At 32.1% G+C, this 22,194-nt stretch overlaps 2 protein-coding genes across 5 annotated transcripts in view; one reads left to right on the plus strand and one right to left on the minus strand.

Moving 5' to 3' along the window:
* The first annotated feature begins 727 nt into the window (after positions 1-727).
* Positions 728-7,559, plus strand: LOC123315358 (protein takeout-like). Its single transcript, XM_044901022.1, has 6 exons — positions 728-882; positions 4,421-4,516; positions 4,893-5,031; positions 5,977-6,110; positions 6,814-6,963; positions 7,370-7,559. Exons 1-6 carry the CDS (start codon positions 825-827, stop codon positions 7,543-7,545), a joined length of 753 nt encoding a protein of 250 aa, XP_044756957.1. The 5' UTR covers positions 728-824; the 3' UTR covers positions 7,546-7,559.
* A 1,084-nt stretch (positions 7,560-8,643) lies between these two features.
* LOC123314847 (antichymotrypsin-2-like) overlaps positions 8,644-22,194 on the minus strand; it is a 33,674-nt gene continuing 20,123 nt past the window's right edge. The window contains exons 3-7 of one of the 4 annotated variants that reach the window (XM_044900230.1): positions 16,140-16,630; positions 13,436-13,730; positions 13,015-13,162; positions 10,272-10,421; positions 9,706-9,929 (exon numbers count right to left, since the gene is read on the minus strand). In XM_044900230.1, coding sequence (XP_044756165.1) covers positions 10,288-10,421; positions 13,015-13,162; positions 13,436-13,730; positions 16,140-16,630 — 1,068 coding nt within the window. In that variant the 3' untranslated portion in view covers positions 9,706-9,929; positions 10,272-10,287. Of the gene's footprint in view, positions 8,867-9,163; positions 9,392-9,705; positions 9,930-10,271; positions 10,422-13,014; positions 13,163-13,435; positions 13,731-16,139; positions 16,631-22,194 lie in introns of those variants that run through there. The other 3 variants (XM_044900228.1, XM_044900232.1, XM_044900229.1) reach the window with 3 other exon arrangements.

Raw genomic sequence — 22,194 nt, forward strand, 5'->3', positions numbered from 1 at the left:
GAGGGTTGATGGGATGGCACAGGGTGCAACAAAAATCCTTCAAAAACGCATAAAAATTTGGTAAAAGTGAAAGTCCTGTTTCGGGATTTTGTTGTCAAATATTTTTCTTCTGAGAAAATGAATTTGTTCCATAATTTTGACGCGCACTGTATATAAAGAGCCCCTGTAGGTGTACGTCTGAAGGACAAATCTACCTAAATGGCAAATCAACCTGAAGGTGAATGTACTCTAAAGGAGAATCTCTTCGCCTACTAATCTGCTAAAAAACGAACCTTTAGGTACACTTATTAGTTAGCTGAACAAGTAAACTAATAAAATATCTTTATCGGATAATACGTTTTCATTATCCCTGTTAAAGCCATGTTCCATGTTGTAGGTATAATTTATTATAGGTATACAATTTCCTAAAATTCGGTTTGAGGTCAAAGCTTTTCCTGTTTAGTGAAGAGAGTAAGGTTCATAAAGTATTTTCAAGTTTGAATTTTGGAAAGATTAAGCTGAACATATTACTATTATGAAATAGGTATAAATATAAATGTAGGTATATACAACAATCATTTAATTTCTACGAGATCTGTGATAATTCATCTACTATTTTTTGTTTGCTTGATTTATATCTGCTTCAAAGCCAATTATACAGAATCATTGACATGGAATCTTTGATCCTCGCTAATTGAATAGCGTAATATTTGTAATGATCATAAAAAATATAAGTTAATGCTGGGTAAAAAAATGGTAAAACAGATAAATAAATCTGTAGATGTTTTCCAAGCTCTTTCATACACAGCCTGAACTAATAAGCATCAAAACGTTTTTGAACAAAGATGAGGATTATTGTGTTCGTGTTGAGTTTGTTTGTATTCATTGAGGGAAAACAGTTACGTAAGTATTCGTTGAATATTTTCTGAATAGGTTCGATTTTAGAATTAGTTCCAAATATTCTGGGGTAACGCACAATACTGTATGGAGCTTCATCAGAATTAATGAAACAGCGGCCGTTTCAGGAGTGATTTGGGGAGGCCATAATTTTATATTTGGAATTCTGTTAGGTGTTTTTTGATATGAAATAGGTATTTTTTTATATACTTAATTGTAATATAAGTTATAAGTGTTTGGAAGAAAACTACTTTGAATCTTATATATATTGTTATTTGAAGGGGGAAATGGGAAATAAAATCATTTTTCGATATTCGAATAAATATGTCTCTCAAGTTATCAAAGAGCAATTCCTCTAGTATAATAAATCTAGAAATTTCATCGACCACCATCATCTTTTTGGAGAATTTTCGAAGGTCAACTTTCGACACGCGTGTATCTCCCAGAAAAACCATCGTAGATCTAAAAGTGATACATATTCTAAAAAAACAACTCTTCTATAATAAATCTCGAAATTTCATCGACCCCTTTCTTTTTCGGGATTTTTCGAAGAACTATTTCCGACACGGGTATCTCAGAAAAATCATCAGATATCTTAATGTGATAAATATTCTGAAAGAACAAGTCTTCTTCTCAATTTCATAGACCGAGACGTTTAATATACGAGTATTCCTCTGACCCTTTGACTCATTTTAAGAATAAAACAATGAACGCATGCCCTAAAAGACATAACTCAGATAATATTGTAGACATCTTTATAAAATTTGGTATATATGTCTTCTATGCATCAAAATGCATTTTGTGATGTAGGAAAATATTCATTTTCTCCACTAGTGACATATGCACGGGTCTTATATTGAATATTTTTGCAGAAAAAAACACTACCCCCTTGTTTTCTCTCGAAATAGAATTACTTTTGAGATCCTCATTCATTCTAATTTGGTCTCATGGTCATGGGTTTTCTTTGGCCAACGGTTTTCGCTTGAAAAAATTGAAATCGTTTGACTTCAAGATGAACTACTTAAAAATCTGATGCGGGGTAGAAAAATTGGTGCATCGACTGATAGCAAATTAAAAAGATCACATTTGGTCCAAATGAATGGGAATCCAAAAAATCTGTTTTCTTGTCAGATGCTCCGTTGTTGGTAGATTCTCCGTAGTAATAATCAAAAGAATGAACAAAAGCCATCTCGGCCAAAGTAGTATTTCAAAATGCATAACTTTCGCAATATTTCAATCTAATATAAACACGTGCAGTGAAAATTTGATTGCAAATGCTTGTAGTGTTCAGTTTCTGGATTTCCTTTTTTGTTTTGAATTACATTCCTTGTAAAAAAAATTGCAATTGGTTCAGAAAGAAATATTTCTGGTTCAAATTATCAAAATTATTTGTGGATGAAATTTCTTTCTGCGAACTACTCGCAAAGGCAAATTTATACGAAGTGTATTAAATATTACAAAATAGGTATAATAAAAGAAAGGACAATGCTTGAATACTAGAGCTGATACTATAATGCAATTCAAACTGAATAAACACTGAACCGAAGACAAATTATGTTTCATCAACAAAAAATGTATAGTATACCTATAGTATAAGATCAAAAAAATATCTCATGTAAGAAATGATGAGAATGTTCTTTCACTTAGAGGTTTTCTAGTTCTAATTGAAATGATAAAACAAAATAAATACCATTAAAAAAATTCTAGGGACCTGTTTACTATACCTATCAGTTCATTGGTCAATAATTTGCGTCAACATCAGTTCACTGAATTAACAACTTTTTCTATTTAATTCCTTGATTATAATTAGATGAGGACAACTTCCATTGATAGCACTTTTTATTGAACAGCGATTTCAAATATTTATTCGACTTTTATATTATATACCTACTGATTTTCTTTTTGGTAAACTTTTTTGTTACTGACACTAAAAATTATCATTAATATATAACAGCTTTCTGCGAAGATATGGGTTCAAGCTTTAATGATTTAACCGCAATTGGTCATTAAACAGCAGGGGAGTGGACCCAACAAACACAATATACAGCAACTGTACAAATACTGCACTACAAATGCCACCAGAATGCAGCACAGAGATTGCTGTACTGAAACTGCACAGTTTCTGTATTGATAATTCTGCATTTTCAAAACGCAGTTTTTGATATACAGTGACTGCACAGTTTCTGTATTTGCAATTCTTGATTTCAAAAATGGAGTATTTGATATAGAGTTAATAATAGAATATAGAATAATAATTCATAGGAATTCCTAAAACTTAAACATATACCTTCTTCAAGAAGTTGAAAATTCGATTATGAAGGTTAAAGAGACATTTCATAAACAGATTTAATTCAATAATTGAAGACTCCGTTCATTACCAAAATATGGATTATACCCATGATAGAAGAATACTTCATCGCACCATGGTGGTACCAGAATTAGCCAAATGATGGCATCACTGCTCTTGACGGTTGCGATCACAGGGTAGCATACACGTCTATTGCGGTGCAGCATACGCCAAACGATGGCGCCACCGGCGACGCATTACTCTAAGTCCTCTATGTAACCAGCGTTTATAGCAGGCACAATCTACGCTGCCTCGACGATTGTCGTAGCTAACTCCTATGGTTCATTAATCTCCACCCCTAAGAGTAGGCTATGTCTCAATTGGCGTGAAGTCACCTTTGCGCTTACCGCAAAAATACTAAGTGAAATTGAAAATTTCTGATTTGCAGAATAGTTTTCTGTTTATAACTAGGAAACTCTAATAGAATATTGTTTCGTAATTGCAAGTTTCGATATGGTTTTTACACAGTGACTGCTACATTTAAAGTGCAGCTACTGTATAGTTTGAGCACAGTGTCTATTGTATATAAAATACAGCTTGCTGTACAGTTCTTGCGTGAACAAACTGCATATAAAACACAGCTAACTGTACAGTATTTGCACAGTGACCACTGCATTTAAAGTACAACTTGCTGTACAGTTTAAGCACGTAACTGCTGCATTTGAAGTGCAGTTTTTGCAAAGTGAATACTGCATTTAAAGTACAGCTTGCTGTACAGTTTTAGCACGTCACTGCTGCATTTGAATTGCAGCTTGCTGTACAGTGGATTGCGATGCCATCGCTGTTTTTGAAGTGCAGCTGTGGCTGTATGTCGAATGCAGTTTGTACTGTACAGTAACTGCAAAGTCCACCTGGACATATACGGTCCTTTTTTGTGCAGTTATTGCATTACCGTAACTGCAGTCAATTGAAGCAACGAAGTACAGTTTTTGTACAGTGACTGCATTTCAGTGTTTGCTGGGGAGAAAAAAAATTATTTTTTCGAAATAAAATGAAATTGGGAACAAAAAATTTCGGCCCATGCATATTAAAATGATTTCCAAACTGAACAATTATTTGTCTACAAAAATCCTTCAGTGTTAATACAGAATATAATTAAATAAACAAATAATAATAATGAAATGAAGAAGTCAGAAAATTAGGTTTCAAGGAAATAAATCTCTAAATCCTAATTCTAATTAAGTCATAAATTTCTAGCGAAATTCATGCAGGATTTAAGATGTCCCTTGACGCACGATTTCAAACCGTGCTTTATAGAAAAAGGAAATGCAGCTATACCTCTTTTGGCCAAAGGTAAGTGAAGTAAAGATTTGATTTAAACAAACATAACAAAATGAATATAAGCAGTCCCTATATAGTCTCTGATATAAAATTTGAAGCACATTAATTTGATTGAACCTACCTTCAGTGAAGTCCAAACTCCTGCCTCAATAGAGGCATACTTATTTCTATATACCATGAGTTTTATTAATAGATCTAGCCATACCCAAAAATTCATGTTGCTTGCAACATCGTTTCTTTTGTAAATCTTATACCCATTTCCCGTAATAAAGTTTTTGAATTTATTTTAAGTTCTGCACTAAATCTTAATGTGAGAATGAAGTGAAAATGAAATCATTGAAAAAGTTTCAATGCTGAACCTTTAATTTTAAATACGGTAATTTTTTAGGAGTTCCCGAGTATAACATACCAAAAATGGATCCTGCTGAGATTCACCATGTCCAATTGGTTTCAGATCCATCCTTGTCTCTGAATTTGACTGACTTGAAGATATATGGCTTAGAAAATATGAAAATAATCGATATAGAGTAAGTTGCGAACAAGGTTGCAAGGTTTCAAAACGTATGAAGAAAAAAACAATTTCTTCATGATTTTATTGTTTTAGAATTTGATATATGTACCTACAGGGTGTTTCATTGGTAAATGAACATACGGTAATCTGAGCTAGGAGCTACCCTAGGCGAGTTCAAAAAACCCATATTAGATAGATAGGTCTAATGAATTCCATGACCGAGATGCAGGGTGCTTCATGTATTCACCTAAAATTTGAATTTCTCCTAACTTTTGAACCAATCAGTGAAGTTGGTTGATATTTGGAACCTTACACAGGTCTTGAACGATTTGTAACCAAAATGAGCAAAGAAAACATTTCTCACTTCGCTTTCCCTGGAGTTTCCTTTGAGCAAAATGACGTGCGGGACAATGAAATCTACTGAATCTCATTCTGCTCTTTTCAAATATCTCCGTCAAATCCAGAAATTTTGATATACGGGGTGTTGAATCCCAGCTTGGAAGATGTCATATATTTTTCAATTACGGACCTGGAATTTTTTGGAAATTTAAATGTGAATCTATCAACCTGTGCAAGTGAATCATATATTCCAAATATCAACCGACTATACTGGTTGGTTCAAAAGTTATGAGAAATTGAAATTTTAGGTGAATACATGAAGCACCCTGTATCTCGGTTATGGAATTGATTAGACCTATCATATATGGGTTTTTTGGACTCGCCTAGGGTAGCTCTAGCTCAGGTTACTGTATGTTCATTTACCAATTAAACACCCTGTATATACATATTGTCTATAAGACCTTAGAGCTACTTTTCGCCATATGTTTGGATAGAAAAATCGCTGTATAATAAATATCGTGATTCGTGATCCATGTCTTTTTCAAGAATTCCCAAATTTGTAGTATCTTATCTCATTCTTTATATGTCATTTCAATAATTTTCACAATACTATTAATTTCAGGGTAGATTTGAAGAGGAGGATGTTTAGAACAACACTAAGTGGTGAAAATATAACCGTCATTGGAGAATATAGTGTGAATGGAAGGATATTAGTTTTACCCATAATAGCTAAAGGATTTTTCTCTACATATTTGAGTAAGCTTTTACATATTTATTGAAACAGATAATTGTTCCCCTAATGTTTTGTATGGATACATGTGGGGTTTTGGACAAGAATAAATTTTTTTCAGGATTTTGCTTTCTCCAAGTAGGTAAATATTTCTATCCAGTTGCGTTTTTAGGTCAGAATAATGATAGTCCGATGTTTTTCTTTTCAATTTAAAAATATAATTAAATATTTTCAAATTTATTTCCATCTTCTCATGAGATGAAGTCCGTAGACTGCTGTGCATTCCATAAAATGAAAATAACATTACTGGATAATAAATGAACCAAATGCACTTCGAATAGCTACTAATAGATCCACAGAAACTTTTCAAAGATTGATTCTAATTTGTATGAAATAATGGTCGAACATTTTCTATATTCTGTGTTCTGTGTAATCTTCATGTGAAATATAAAAAATATTCGAAGTTCTTGCACTAAGCAAAATCAATCCAATGCTTTTGAAATTTCAGAAACATAATTGTAGTCGCAGTTCACCAAATTAAGAAATCTGATCAGATTCGAGCTGTAATTTTAATATACCTATGCATTCGATAAAATCGCGATTTCTATCATAAACGTATTTGAATACTTTTTGTATATAAGTAAGTGGATGAATGCAATGTTACTTTAAAAAATCAGTTCAGTCAACAAAGCTTATTAAATAGCTTAAAAAAATATTTTAACTTTTCAGAAAATGGAATATACATAGCTACTAAAATCGATTATATCGTGGAAAAGAATGGAGAAAAATATTATAATCCTGTATTCGACCCAATGGATTATCATCTGGAAAAAGTTGTATTCCATATAGAAGATTTATTCGGTGACAATAAAGAACTAGGTAATAATTTTTTCTATTCTATCTCTTTCTCTTTACTTACACGAGATCGATGATGGTGTCAGGTGTGGGCTAATCCAAAAAATAACCAGAATTCTGTTTGTTATGTTAGATAACAAAGTCTTTTTCACTGTGACTTTCCCGTGAGAAATTTGTACAGGTTGTACATAACTTAATTTGCCAATTTGCCTGGAAATAAGAACTCTGGGTTTACACTTTAAATCCGTCCGATAATTTATGGTAATATTTTTCATCCGGAAATTTAACAGAAATTGCCTATATTAATTTCATCTTCATATACCTCGAAGTCTTAGTTTCAATCTGTCATAAAAAATAAGAGAAAATAATAATGAAAAATTAATGACAATATTGATGTTAATACCTTTATATTTCTCAATTTTCATTTCAGGAGAGGAAGTGAATAAATTTCTGAACAATAACTGGGACATTCTTATGATCGAGTTTGGTCCAGAAATAGCAAAAATTATATCCAAAATTATCACGGACATTTTCGATAATTTGGCTTCTGTTGTTCCTGTGAAATATGTATTCTTAGATGATCCTGTATTCAAATTTAAAAAATAAATTATTGGAAATAAGTACTTATATCTTCTTTCACCGAAACAATGAGAAATCCAATAAAATTATAAGAGGTGCACTGACTTGAGATAATAAACAGTTTAAAAATACGAGTACCGTAGATTCGAGTGACTTGGGACGATTGTTGAATTCAACTTGTCATATTTTCAAAACGGTGACCTATTTGTATCTGAAAAAGATCTTCGAATATGCTTAATGACTCAGACTATTGATTAGGATATATACCATGCTTCAGAATTCAGAATTCGGATATGAATTTTGAAAAAAATAAAATATATCCTTCCCAAGTCATCCACCGATTTGGGAGGCTTGGGACACAAGTTAAAACCTATTGATTTCTCAACTCTCAAATGAAATAGGTTACTTGGGACGGTGTATAGTTTTAAAAAATTAGAATTTGTGATTATATATAGTTGAAATTCGGTAAGGAAATTAAATGATAAACCCCTATTACATAGAAAGTAAATATATTGCAACTCAAAGGTGAAAAAACTAAACAAAACAAGGCGACTTTGATTTATTTCATTCTTTGGTGATTTCTTTGTGGAAATAACGTAAATAATAATATCCTGCGAAAAATCGGCATATTTACTGCTGCCAATGCGCGGCTTGTATCTATTCGGCATTATCCCAAGTCACCCTATGAAACAACAAAATAAATAAATGAGATCCGTGTTATTGCCGTTTGATTTGTAAACAACCTTGTTTCATGACATATCCCAATATTCCACGTATCCAGAAAAAAAAAATTACACATGCACAAAGTGAAGCACATGTACAGGACACTAGAAAGTATAAGGGCCATCAAAAAACGTGCTTTTACTCTCGCGAATTCGTTAATTTTTTCCTGTCAATGAAAACGCTCTGGTCACGGCAAACTCAACAGGAATTAATTGTTAAACTAACCGAAAAGACGCTTCACGCTACACAATATTATAAGTTTGTCCCTTCACTCATAAATGGTAAGAAACAAAGAAATCTGATGCAAGGGGGGTAATTGTCCCAAGCTACAGAACTGTCCGAAGTCACCCGAATCTACCAGTACCTATAGCTATAGATTGTCCAAAGAAATAAAAACTATAATGTGCTTCAAAATTTATTAATTTAAGAATATTGGAAATCTGTTATCATATAGTTTATGGATAATGACGATCACCAAAAAATTATTTTTGTCCAGCTGAAAAACGACCAACCAACAATATTTCTTTCGATGCTTTGTGTGTTATGAAGAAGAAAAACGGTCTATTAGCATCTACAAGTATGACTCTGTCATAAGTAATAGAAGAATAAGGTACTGCCAGAATTGCTGAAAGAAATTAAATAAACTAATTAAAATCAACATGGCGAATATTCTAAGCAAGAATTAGGTATGAGTATTCGTTACCGTATACATTTATTGAATGAACTGAAAATGGGATATGAGGTGATTCTTAAGTTAAGTTATAGGTCATTTTAGTGATCTATCCATTTTAACTAGACCAAAATTAAAATGAATTATCAAGAAATCCGAAAACCGAAAATCTTCAATAACATATTACTTGTAATTAACAGCATAAAAAAACAAGCACCTATAGATTCAGGGAGAGAGAGAAATAAAAACAAATATAATTTGAAATTTATTCCATTTAAGACCGTTGACAATCTGTTATTTTATTGTTCGTTCGTGGATGATGAGGATCATGAAATAATAATTTATTTCAAGCTGAAAAACGACCAACCAATAACATTTCTTTCGATGCTTTATGTGTTATGAAGAAGAAAAACGGTCTATTAGCTTCTACTAGTATGACTCTGTCATAAGTAATAGCGGAAGAAGGTACTATCACAATTGCTGAAAGAAATTAAATAAACTAATTAAAATCAACATGGAGAATATTCTATAAGCAAGAATTAGGTATGAGTATTCACTACCGTATACATTTATTGAATGAACTGTATAGAAAATGGTAGGTATATGAGGTGATTCTCAAGTAAAGTTATTTCATTTTAGTGATCTATCCATTTTAACTAGACCAAAATTAATATAAATTATCAAGAAATCCGAAAATCAAGATGTATCTTCAATAACATATTACTTGTAATTAACAGCATAAAAAACAAGCACCTATAGAGTCAGGGAGAGAGAGAGAGAGAAATAAAAACAAATATAATTTGAAATTTATTCCATTTAAGACCGTTGACAATCTGTTATTTTATTGTTCGTGGATGATGAGGATCATGAAATAATAACTTCTTTCAAGCTGAGAAACGACCAACCAATAATATTTCTTTCGATGCTTTATGAGTTATGAAGAAGAAAAAGGGTCTATTGGCATCTACAGTTATGACTCTATCATAAATAATAGCGGATAAAGGAACGCCCACAATTGCTGAAAGAAAATAAAAGTAGGTAATCAAAATCAACATGACAAATATTCTGATAAAAAATTATAAGTTTATTCAGTACAGTACAAATTTATTGAACGGACTGTATAGAAAATAGTATATGAGCTATTTCTTTAGTGAAGTTGACTTATTTTACTGAACTATCATATCTAAACGAGACGGAAATTAATTACGATCATCAAGGAATTCCGAAATGATTTGTTTTATAATTCATGATGTTCATATATAATTATCCATAAAAAAAACTAGAGAAAATAAAACTGCACAACCATGTAGAATTAATTCGTTGAAGAAAAATCTTTAGACGAAATTTCGCAAATACAAACCAGTCTTGATGATACTCTATAGAGATGGGGAAGTTATACGACCAAGAAATAGTACTATATCCTCTTTTCTTATGAAATACAGGAAGGGCCGTTCAACTTTGAAATCAATGGGGCTCATGGAATTCTCGAAAAGAACGCGATTCAGTGCAACTGAAACAGAAAAAGTGTCAATATATGGCGATTAATTTAATCTGCTACAAAAAAAAAACATAAAAAAGATTAAGGAGTATAATGTAAAACAAGATTGAAAATATAATTCATTCGGCTGACCACTTTTTCCCCCAATATCTAGAGGCCTAGGTATATTAATTCAACTGGTTACATAAGAGGACAGGATTAAGAATACATTGAATTGTTGAGCTTGCAATTAAAATGCATAGATTGAGGATAATGTAAATTTTAGCAATTTCGGAATACAGAGTAATAGAGTAAATAAATGGGAACTTGAAAAGAGACGGGAGCATTATGTAATGAAATGCTCGAACAAGAGAGGAGCAAGAGAATAAAATTGGCTGATGAGGTTTGTATTTTTCCAGATCGGCTAGGGTTGGGAGTAAGACGTGAAAATCAAGAAGGCTAACAAAGAATAATTGTAGTGAAAGTATCAGATTAGATTAGGAAATTAAGGAGAATCAAAAACCAAAATTCCCTTGCATAGGGGGCAGGGCCGCCGCCAGACATTTTGCCGCCTAGGCAAAATACAATTTCGCCGCCCCCGCAAAATGATATTTTGCGAACTTGCTGTGACTATATTGAGTTTAAGTACATCATTCTTTATGGAATAACGTAGAACATGTTCAAAATGTAGATATTTAGAGATAAGTCTTTTGTATAATTTGAGATGCCTTAGTAAATGTTGAATCTAAAAAAACGATACGAAAAAAAAAGAAATACAAAAGAGTGGGTTAACTACGCCGGCGCCGGTATCATACATACAGTGAAAAGTTTGAAAAAAACTGACCTTCAATATGATTCAATTTGAAATTCTAAACTCCACAGGTAAAAAGATATATGAAAATCTACAACAGTCTCAATTCGTATTTATGTACTATTGTTAAGGGTTGATAGGTACTCTTGCTTCTCAAGTATTTTAAATTCCTCCCAGAAATGAATATTTCGAATTAAGATTGGCAAGCAGAAGATAAAAAAAACTTTCTTGAATTATTTGGAAGCCGCCCCAAAAACTGTACATTGAGTGACGTTTATCAAAGAGACCGACTGGCTAGAGTGCATTAACTCAAAAAAAGGGACAGTGAGAGGCCGCTGCGGCAGGGATATTTGCAGGCTGACTTCGATAGTTATTTATGAGTTTCTACTCATAAATAACTATGCGGCATCTTTGATCGTTTTCCATCTAGCGGTATTCCCCTTCTTTCTGGCTGAAATCTGAAATGCATTTTTATTCGGTACTTTGAGAACATATGTGAATTGTATGGCGACCAAGCGCAAAAAGCCGACTTTTCGATTTAACTCTAATAATTAGTAATGTTGGTCTTTTCGATTTTGTAGAAAAAAAAGTTTGTTATAAAATTGGTATCGTTTTATCAACTGATTTGCCGCCCCCAGAATGTGCCGCCCCGGCTGGGTGCCCGGTTTGCCGATCCTGACGGCGGCCCTGATAGGGGGAATAGGCGATGATAAAATTTAACATTCTGAGATACCTATACTGGGTATAGAACAACATTCATAATTTATAATAGATTAATTTTCATCTGTTTTCATCTTTCTGTTGTTCTTTTTCATTTTTCGTTGATCATTTACTATATACCTATAATAAACCATGCATAAACCAATTATATCTAATGTGATGATTAATCATATCACACTTGTAAGACAAGAATAAAATTGAACAAAATCAGTACCTATATAGAACTCCGGGAGTGTATTTACCAATCGTGTATCTACAAATTTCGGCGATTTCATGTTGAATTTAATATACTCAACTACTAATGATGCCCACGAGACCAACTAGACGAGGCTTTAATAAAGTCTCATATCTATAACTTTTTCATTTACCAATTTTCGAAATATGAAATCCCAAATTCACGGAGAAAAATGCAGAAAAGAGAAGATTTTTCGTTTTTAATTTTTTTTCCAACAAAAATCTTTTAAAATTTCTAATAGAATGATTCAATTAAAAATACAATACATAGATATTTTTAGATAGATTTCTTGTCAATGATAAAAAAATTAGGTTTGAGAGTTATCTGCATTGAATTTTCTTTGAATGGTTCTCCATGGTCTCCATATAAGTTATTTCAAATTATAAGACGGTGATGACTAGGGAGTATAGCAAGCCTAGTCATCTCACTCATTTCCTTTGCAAAAGGCATTTATTGTATTACTTCTTCTCTCTATATATTATATATCATCTTGGTTCAAGTTCAAACAATGTATTCATAAATTCTCAAAAAAAGCGCATCAAATTTCACGAAATTTTCCGACTCAACAAAATATTTCAAATCAAAACTGAAGGGAAAAAATTTTCTTCTTGAACTCAAACGATTTGTAACGATACAGATTATTTTACTACTAGAACTGGCGATAGAAGAACGAGAATTAAGAAATTTTAGGACAAAGATAACAAAATATTTGTTTGTCGCGTGACGGCGTGACCTTATTTTAAATCTGATGTATCTCAGGAAATGTATTCGTTATAAAATGAACTATGTATTTCGTTATTATATTTTATAGTAATTCGTCTGAATTGAAAAAATATATATTTGCTGGATAGCATACAAACCTGCTGTAGCAGCTGCTGCCTCTGTACCAGTTTCGGTAACGTTTATAAAAGCCTTTTGGATGACATCGCTTATTACCAAAGGTTCTCCATGAGAAAGCAGCCCTGACAAATCAGCTTGATCTCCATCGAATGCTTTCTTGATGCCGAGCTGAAAATGATTCGTTTGGTTACCTTGAATTGATTAAACAGCTGAGAAGTGCATTATTTTTGATAGAATATACATAAAATGATTTGTATTATATGTATAAGTTATCGATCGATAAAAGAGACGATATCTTGATACTCAAATTTAACCAACGTAGGCATCAGCTTTTATGACGAAAGTGTGCTATAAAAGGCATCAATTGGCGAATTTGGTTTTGCTGGATTGAATATATCTCTGGATATAAGTACAAAGATATTGAGCACATGCTTTTCTTACCTCTTTCAAAGCCGGAATTAGTTTGAATGTAGATTCAATCTTGAATTTAGGCAAGAAAAGGTTAACCCTTTCATAAGAATAATTCTGGGGCATCAAAACTTCATTCAGTCGGCCTTCAAGTGCGCTCAAACCTTCTTTCTGGTTAGGTAGAACTACAGTGAAGCTAACATCATCTCCTTCATATGGAATTTCCAAAAATTTCAGGTCCAAATCCTTATTTTCTGCATACTTTAATGTTTCTGTGAGATGCATAGTATCGACCTTTATCTCATCCTTCTCAGATTTGAAGAATGTCCTGTAAAAAAATCAATGGGTAATATCTAGATAATTCTGAATAGGTAGGTATCTGGTAGCACCATTTCTGAATGGTAACAAATCATTCAATGCAATATCTAGGTATTTACAAGTTTTACTGACTACACACAGTATAAAAAGGTGTAGGCATTGATGTGGTTTGGAATACGTAATATTGAATAGCATTGCATTAAATTCTAAAATTTTTTCTCAATCAAAAGTACCTATATCAAAGCCTAATCTACGGGAAAATTATTATGGAGTGGACTTCATTAGACATGTATACGTATTGTATACAGGCCAATGAACTGGTAATTCTTGATTGTGTAGTGCAAAAATCTTTCTGATACCTGTCGAGTTTCATTTCTGGAACAAAAAGATCAACAACATCTAATTATTTACCGGAGTTCTATTTATCGAATCCAATGAACTTTGAAGAAGATATTAAATCTGAATGAAAATGTAACTTCGGCGAAAACAAGATAATGATTCAAAATGATGAAAACAGCTTAGTTTTAGTAAAAACATACTGCTACAAATTTCTCAAGCGCTGGTCATCATTTTGCAATTTCATGTATTGCATGCAATATTGAATTTTCTCATTTCAGAGTGTATACATATTCTTTTAATCTTCATAATCGTACTATATACCTAGATTAGTACAAAAAAGAACATCAACTTAATTAAATTGCTGTAGCACAAAAAATGTGCTTCAAATTACGCGAACATGTGTGTCACGTTGGAAAATTTACGTAATTTTGTGGAATGAGATGTTATTGAACCTCATTGGGAAGATTGCAAACTCAAACTGTTTCCTTATGGACATGAAATTCCCATTCAATACTTGGCGACTAGTTATTTTCCTTTATGGATGAGAGGAAGCAGTTTCTGTTTTCTTTAAACGAACTTACTAATGAGAGATCAGTATAATTCGTTTGTCGTTCATTTGTAAAAATAATGTACCGTATGAGAAAACTGGATTTGCAAAGGAATGTTGCTATCAGCTTCTTACGTTTACCTATATCGGGTGGACCTTATTAGCGTGTATTCTCCAAGTTTGACACTTGACTGAACAACTTTCTTCATTGAAGAAGTTTCTAGAGGGAAATCGCATGAATTTTTAATTTTAATATTTCGATAATCTTTGAAGTTTGAATACAATAAAATTAAGAGATTCTTGTTTTGGAAACAGTCCACACATTTTCGAATACAGGGAAAATTCCCTGTAGACAGAATTTGTACAAAAAATCTTTTATTTTCATTCCTTGTGTTTCAGATGTTGAGAAAGAAAATCCATAAAAAGATTTAGGAAAAATAAATGCTCCTCTTGTGATACTCAAAAGAAATCTCTTAAATGCTGTCAATTGCTTTTATATAGGCATATTTTATAGGCATATTTTCTTCGGGAACCGGTTTGAACAGATGAAAAAAATGCTTTTCATTTTTCATATGGAAAAATATGGGTAAATAACTGTTCCCTTCATAAAATCAATTTCTGTAACCCATAACTCGCAAGTAATTAAAGTAGTGTTTCGATTGCGAAATCAAAACTCACCATCTGAAACTTAGTAACCGGTTCCATTCCTTGAGCAACAATATCTTTGAATATAACAACATAACAAGTCAAGTTGCTCCGTTTTATCATTACGCTAAATTTGATTTTTGAAACGATTTTTCATCTCAGACTTTCTCTTCAGATTAGCTGCTGTATTATGTATTGATATAATATAATTATATCAAGAGAGTGAGATGAGACTCTACAGGGTGTCCCAGAATGAATGGTTAATCCCAAAACACCTCACTGAACAGTGACTGAACTTTTGACATAAATCTATATACTGAATGTATTTGTCGACTTTCTCGATTGAAAATTTAAAATTTTCTTAAAATGAATCATTGGAATCTTTTTATAATTGTTATCAAACATATTTTTTATCGAACGGGAATTTTAATACCAGTACCAAATTGCTGGAACTGGCTATAAGTATCTATATGGAATTTCTGGCAGATGTACTTAATTCAGTTTCAGTTGTTTAATCCATTTTTTGCTGATTAGGTAACGAGCCAGTGAGTTATGAATATTAAGTTATGTTGAACATTCACAAAATATATCCTGTTTGGAATATCCAATGACCCAACTATGGAAAATATGTGAATGTTTATTGTTATTTCATTGGAATTTTTATTTAATTTTTAAATATTTTCAGAAACGTATTCAATGACCATATATTCTTTGGTCATGGCACTCCTTCTTCAGATAATAAATTGAAATTAATCATCAACAAAAAATGATATTTTATAAAATCACTATCCTTCAATCAATATTCGTTAGAAATAGACCATCCTATAGTCTCCAATTAAGAGATTTTTTAGGTTTGAAAGGAAATTTAAATAAAAAAAATGTAGTAACCTTTTTGAAGTCCCATAAGTATCGAAGGGTGAAGACCAATTGGCATTGAAGTAAAGGGCGTTCACCAAAATAAGTCTGGTCATTGCATTCAGCATGTCAGGAGTGATAAGTTTCTTTATTTTGTCATTAGTTTTTCCCTGCACCCATTTATTGATCGTTTCTGAGGCACTGACGGTATCAACAAAATCGATATTCTCCAGACCAGCATCGAAAACATCTTGGGCGAGGTTTTGGAACTCCTTGTTGATAGAGTAATTTTCCTTGATGTATATCTTATTCGCGGAATTCAATTTATAAAATTGATTCCCTTGGAGTTTAGGGATGAGAATCTTGAATGCTTCCTTCACTTTTTCGGGTGTATCAGGAAGATGAAGTCCTTTGGTTAACTCAAGAGCTGTGTCACCTTTCGCACCAAGTTGGGTTAACGCCAAGATGAGCTGCACAGACAGTGGACTCACGATCACGTTTCCAGGGCTATCTTTGATTATTTGCTGAAAAAAAAAACTCAATGTCAGTCAAATGGAATTCTTTGCTCATAATTTTTTTCAGTGCTCTTCCCTTGGAAGGATCAAAAAGTAAAAAAAAAAAAACGTGAAATCAGTGATTGCATTTTTCAATTATTTTCTCCAAAACTACTAAATCTGCGAAGTGAATTGTGATTTCAAGACACAAAAATTTTCGAAAATTGAATTTTATTCAGTAAAATATTTTCGTTTTTCACCTTTTACGAATGTCTCAAAAGTTATTCAGTAATTTTTGGAGAGGGTTGTTTCTTTCAACCCTATGTAGAATGTAAGTGGTATTGTAGCATTTATAGTATTTGACGATATTTTTAAAATATTCGGGGTGTCTGTAAACAAATGCGAAGGACCTAGGGAAATGATTCCTTGATGAAAATAAGCAAGGGTAGTTCCTATAATTTTTTTTCGAATTCGAACTCCCTTCCAAGATACAGCCTTTGAAAGGCGATGACGAGTTGACAGTTTTTAATTAATTCCACGGGTTCTAAAAAACACTGAGCCATAAAACTACATAACTACATTATATGAAGCACTAAACAGATATGTTACTCACACATTTTTTCAGATCTCATAATTTTATTATTAGGGGTTGAAAATAACAATCCGTTGTGATTTTCCTTCAAAAATTCTCTTATGGTTTCCCATTCAGTTCTGGAGAAAAAGAGAAAAATAGAAAAATTTTGATACAGTCGATAATTTTCTCGGAATAAATAAAAACTTACAAGCAGTCTACGAGGCAGAGAATTGATGCATGTATTTTAGCGGGAGGTGGTCATTCTATGGAACACTTATACGATGAAATGGAATCAGCTCTGCTTGTACTACTATTTATTCCGAAGTATCAAGTGTATTGCAAATTTTGCAAGAGACTTTTTTTTCCAGAATTGAATAAGAAACCATAAGAGAATTTTATTTTTCGACGATCTATCCCACGAAAACAATTTCTGAACGAGTTTTTGAAGGAAAATCATAAGGGGTTGTTATTTTCAGCCCCTAATAATAAAGTTATGAAATCTAAAAAAATCGTGTGAGTAACATCTACTTAGTGCTTCATATTATGTATAATTTTATGACTCAGTGTGTTTTAGAACCCGTAAAATTAATTAAAAACTGTGAACTCGTCATCGCCTTCCAAAAGCTGTATCTTGGAGGGGAGTTCGATTTCGAACTTCTTATTTTGATCAAGGAATCACAGATAGCCTGTATATCTAAAGTATTTTGTTTGGGTAGATAAATATTCAAAACTGAAATATCTATTCACCCTTTCATGGACTATTATTACATTTTGGATGTGAATCCTCACAATGAATTTTCTATATACTCGGATAATTAACATTGGAAAGGTCAGAAATCTTGAAGTCAATATCGGAATTCCATAAATATAACGAAATTATCCCAAGTTTAAGAAGAATAAACAAATTAAAACAAGATTGTATATTTATGGGGTATATTGCAATATAGATATAAAGTATATCTATTTACTACGACCTTAAGACCTTCAAGGTCGTTGAGTGGCAAAAGGAAACTATTCATAAAAACCGCATTTTGATTTACATGTTTATTGTTTTATGACAAATTTTTAAAAGGATCAAGCCTCCGGGAAGGGGGAAAAGTTGCCCCCCCCCTTGTGCCCCCTTGACTATGTCCATGATATTTACCCACGTTTCTTGTTCTGGATTTGGAAACATATGATATCGTTAGGTGATTCATTCTTTTCTGCAAGAATTTCAATATTTTCTGAATTGCAGTAACTGTCTCTGTAAGGAAAACTCATTCTCTGCAAATGGGTCTCGTAGGAATTTCAACTTTTTCTTTTTATGGCCGAATTTTTTCACTAAAAAAATTTCAAATAATAATTTTTGTATTCAGCATAACACTCAGTTATTCCAAACTGTATATATATGTCACATATCGATCTGTCATAACATAAACAAATTGAGGCGAAATTTAAATCTTGCGCTTTTATTGAAACGCCGTTTACTAACGTGGTAAAAAGTCACTCTGCATAAGTTATTTGGAAGTGTGATTAATTTCGATTTGTTAAAAAATTCATAGTTGATTTGAATAGGCTTAAGGAGAGTTAATTCAAGAATTATATATCCAGTTTATTCAACTGTTGCAGTCCTAATAAACATTACGCCCTTGTGTTTGCGTTACATTACAGGCAACTATGGCACACCTAGTTGCTGTATATTATGATATGTAAGTTTTATGTAAATTGAATTGATAATATTCCGCATGAATTTTACGGAAAACTATGCAGATTAGAGAACGCAAAAGATACTATACGATTTAACTTCTCCTTATTAATTTAATGGAAAACTTCAATATCAATTAGAGTAATTATTCCATAAACTGACTTCATTTTTAGGAGATATGGATATGAAAACATAGATTGGTCTCCAATCAGACCAGAGGAAAAATAATAGTTTAGCCACTCACATCACATCGAAGAAGATAATGAAAGATACATTATTAATTTATATCTCATTAGGACCATTCTACTTGGCCATATGTGCATGTTTCTGAATGTATATGCATGCATACTGATCTATAAGTATATTTTCTGATTGAGTTTATATGATAACCCTATTTCTTGCAATAGTCGAAAAATATTCATATTTTAGTTTTTTTTGTCAGATTGTGAATTATTCTCTGGAATAATTCACCCACTACTAAAGCCTCATTTGTGGGAAAATTAATGGCATTATAATGAAATAGTTCATCAATTTTATCATCCAATGATTGTGCATCTATAAATGGGTTAGGAAAATAAAATTCATTTATGGATTTATGAGGAAATTCAAAGGGAGTTAATTTATTTAGATTCAGAGATAAGCATTAGTATTCGATTTAAAGTAGGAAATGGAATCGAGAATTCACCACTCATATGGTCAAAATAACATATTAGAAAATTTTAAATCGTATCCCTCACTTCATTCTAGTCCACCTAAAAAGATGCTGACTTTTAAATTTGTAAAGAATTTGGTTATTTGGTATGAAATTGATTTAAAATTATTTAATTTTCATTCGTTCCACTTGTTGAAAATTCTTTTGTTGGTCATTGACCTCATAGCTACATAAGCAGATGTGCAAAAAAATCTAGAAATCTGTTTTCCAAAACAGTATAAGTACATATGTATAGCTCTGTTCAAATAAAATGAAATATTTTGAACGATGACCAACTGGTGAGAGAAAATAGAAAATTTACCAGTTTTGTTGAGATATCTCAGAATGATTGATATCCTTTGACCTAGAAAGAAATATATGGGAAATCTTTGTCTTTCTGATTGTCATTCAGTCGGTAAAATTCTTCGTAACTACTCGGAATAATTTTTTTATTCCAGTTAGCATTTTCACTTTCGATTTGACCCAACAGATTAAACGTAAACATATGTTAATATGCAAAACTTAGAAACGTATATATTATGATCTTCCTCTTCCCTAGGAAATAGAATTATTCATGAACTCTCAATAAATTCATAGCTTTCTTTTATAACATACTCTCAAGGTAAGAACTACAGAAATTTTGGTATCTACTCAAATTTGTAATGAAGTTCATTTCGAAAGAAAAAGAACGAAAAATAATTTTTCCTTATTGTTTCCAATTATAAGCCTATTTTAATCGGACAGGAAAAACTTCCAACCACCCTTGATTTTTAATTTCGAGAATGCTAGGTAGATATTTGAGTTCAAAGACATACATACATATTTCGATTAAATTCCCTGCCTTTCCTATTTGCCTATGCCTATTCCTATATAAGCTCTGGCTACGCCACTGCCAATGATTAACAATACAAGGGTTCCGACTGTTCATGAAAAGTAATAAAAGGAATTGTCTGGCCAGCTTCATCGCCGGGAGCTATTTATTTTAGTCTGAGAAAAATGTAATGAATTTTTATATAAATATTCTTGTTATGCCGACACAACGCGAGGTCAAGCTCCTCAAAGAAAACCTTGTTGAATAGGGAACCAAGGAGTGATCTCATTTAATTTTAACAGGAATTGTTCAAGGTGCACAGATATCTGGGTTGGACCACCTTCAACAGATTGGACACTATCAATATTATATAAATCAGTTTATTCAACTCCTTGTGAACTTGACGGAATAGAATGTATCAGATTCCGAATAAATGAGGAGTGTAGGTTTTTATTGACCTCCCGGATTTCTATTCGTCGCAACTTGCGAGGAATTGGTGATGGCCCGTCGAATCTTTTATGTAACACTGGTTTCATTCATTTATCTAATTGGGCATATCTACCTCCTTTCAAGAGAAGATACCTACATAATAACTTGGTCAGCAAATGGCCCCGAGCAGCTGAACCATTTAATGAAATTAAAAACTCTTTCAATATTATACAACACGTAACTTATTCTGCAAAGTAAAGCGAATATGGGTATCGTTTTCTGTGATTTTTAATGATTGTTGTCATAATTCGAATAGACACAATATTTTTTTAAACTTTTTGTTTCAATGTTTTTATATTGACTGAATTAATGCAATTCATCTTGAAAACTTCTATAGGGAAATTAATCTTTCGATTAGATTCAACTCCTCAGAGTAATAGATTTCTCCACAATATTGATATGGCTATTGAAAAAAATCTCAAGTATAAAACTTTTATTTCTAGTAGATGGTGCATGACAAACTCCTGGATTAAACATGAAAAGTTGCGTAATTCAAAATATAAATCACTTGTTTGAGCATTTTTCTACAGAATAGTAAATACCGAAGATATGAATATTGTGCGTTACTTTTTACTGAATATGTAGGAAACGCTTTCTTTGTGTAGTGGGGTATTTTCCTAAATTTCAAAATATATGTCATTGAAATCCTTATAACTCAAATATATGTTTTTAGAATTTTAACATATTGCGTTTTATCTGTATTCACTTACGAAAATTCTGATTTCAGAAGTGCTCTCTTATGAACATTCTACGTCATTTTCACAATCCGACAACGCCCGTCGAATCAATAAAGGTCATGAAAGTTTTATGATCATCATAGACTTAATAAATATCAAGTTTGGTGATCACATTTGACAAGGAATACAAACAGTGCATAGAAATATCAAACAATGACACAAAATGTCATCGTTTTTAAGAATATATAGACACAGATTACAGAAACAATTTTTTGAAATTTGTGGATATAGAATTGTACCTATATCTTCTTGATCAGCATAGACTTATAATACATGGACTCACTGTCACGTGACTTTTCAGTAGATCGAGGGGTTGTATGCATTAGAGAGAGAAGGGCTTATGCGTTTTGATCGAACAAGAAAGAGATGAACTGATTCCGTGTGGGCAATGTCAAAATCATATGATGGATATTAACGCAGACGTTGCCCACAAGGTGTTCATACGTTGAGTATTATTCACATTATATTTATTCTTGAATAAAACTCACATAATTTTTATATTTTCCATTTCGAAGGAATGTTAAGGAATTCCTGTTTGCCTTCTCGGAAGCTTGTTGAACATTTATTATGGAAAATTTTTACAATTTTCGCAGACTTTGCCCACAAGG

This window comes from Coccinella septempunctata, chromosome 6 (assembly GCF_907165205.1).
Source record: "Coccinella septempunctata chromosome 6, icCocSept1.1, whole genome shotgun sequence".
Classification (NCBI taxonomy): domain Eukaryota; kingdom Metazoa; phylum Arthropoda; class Insecta; order Coleoptera; family Coccinellidae; genus Coccinella; species Coccinella septempunctata.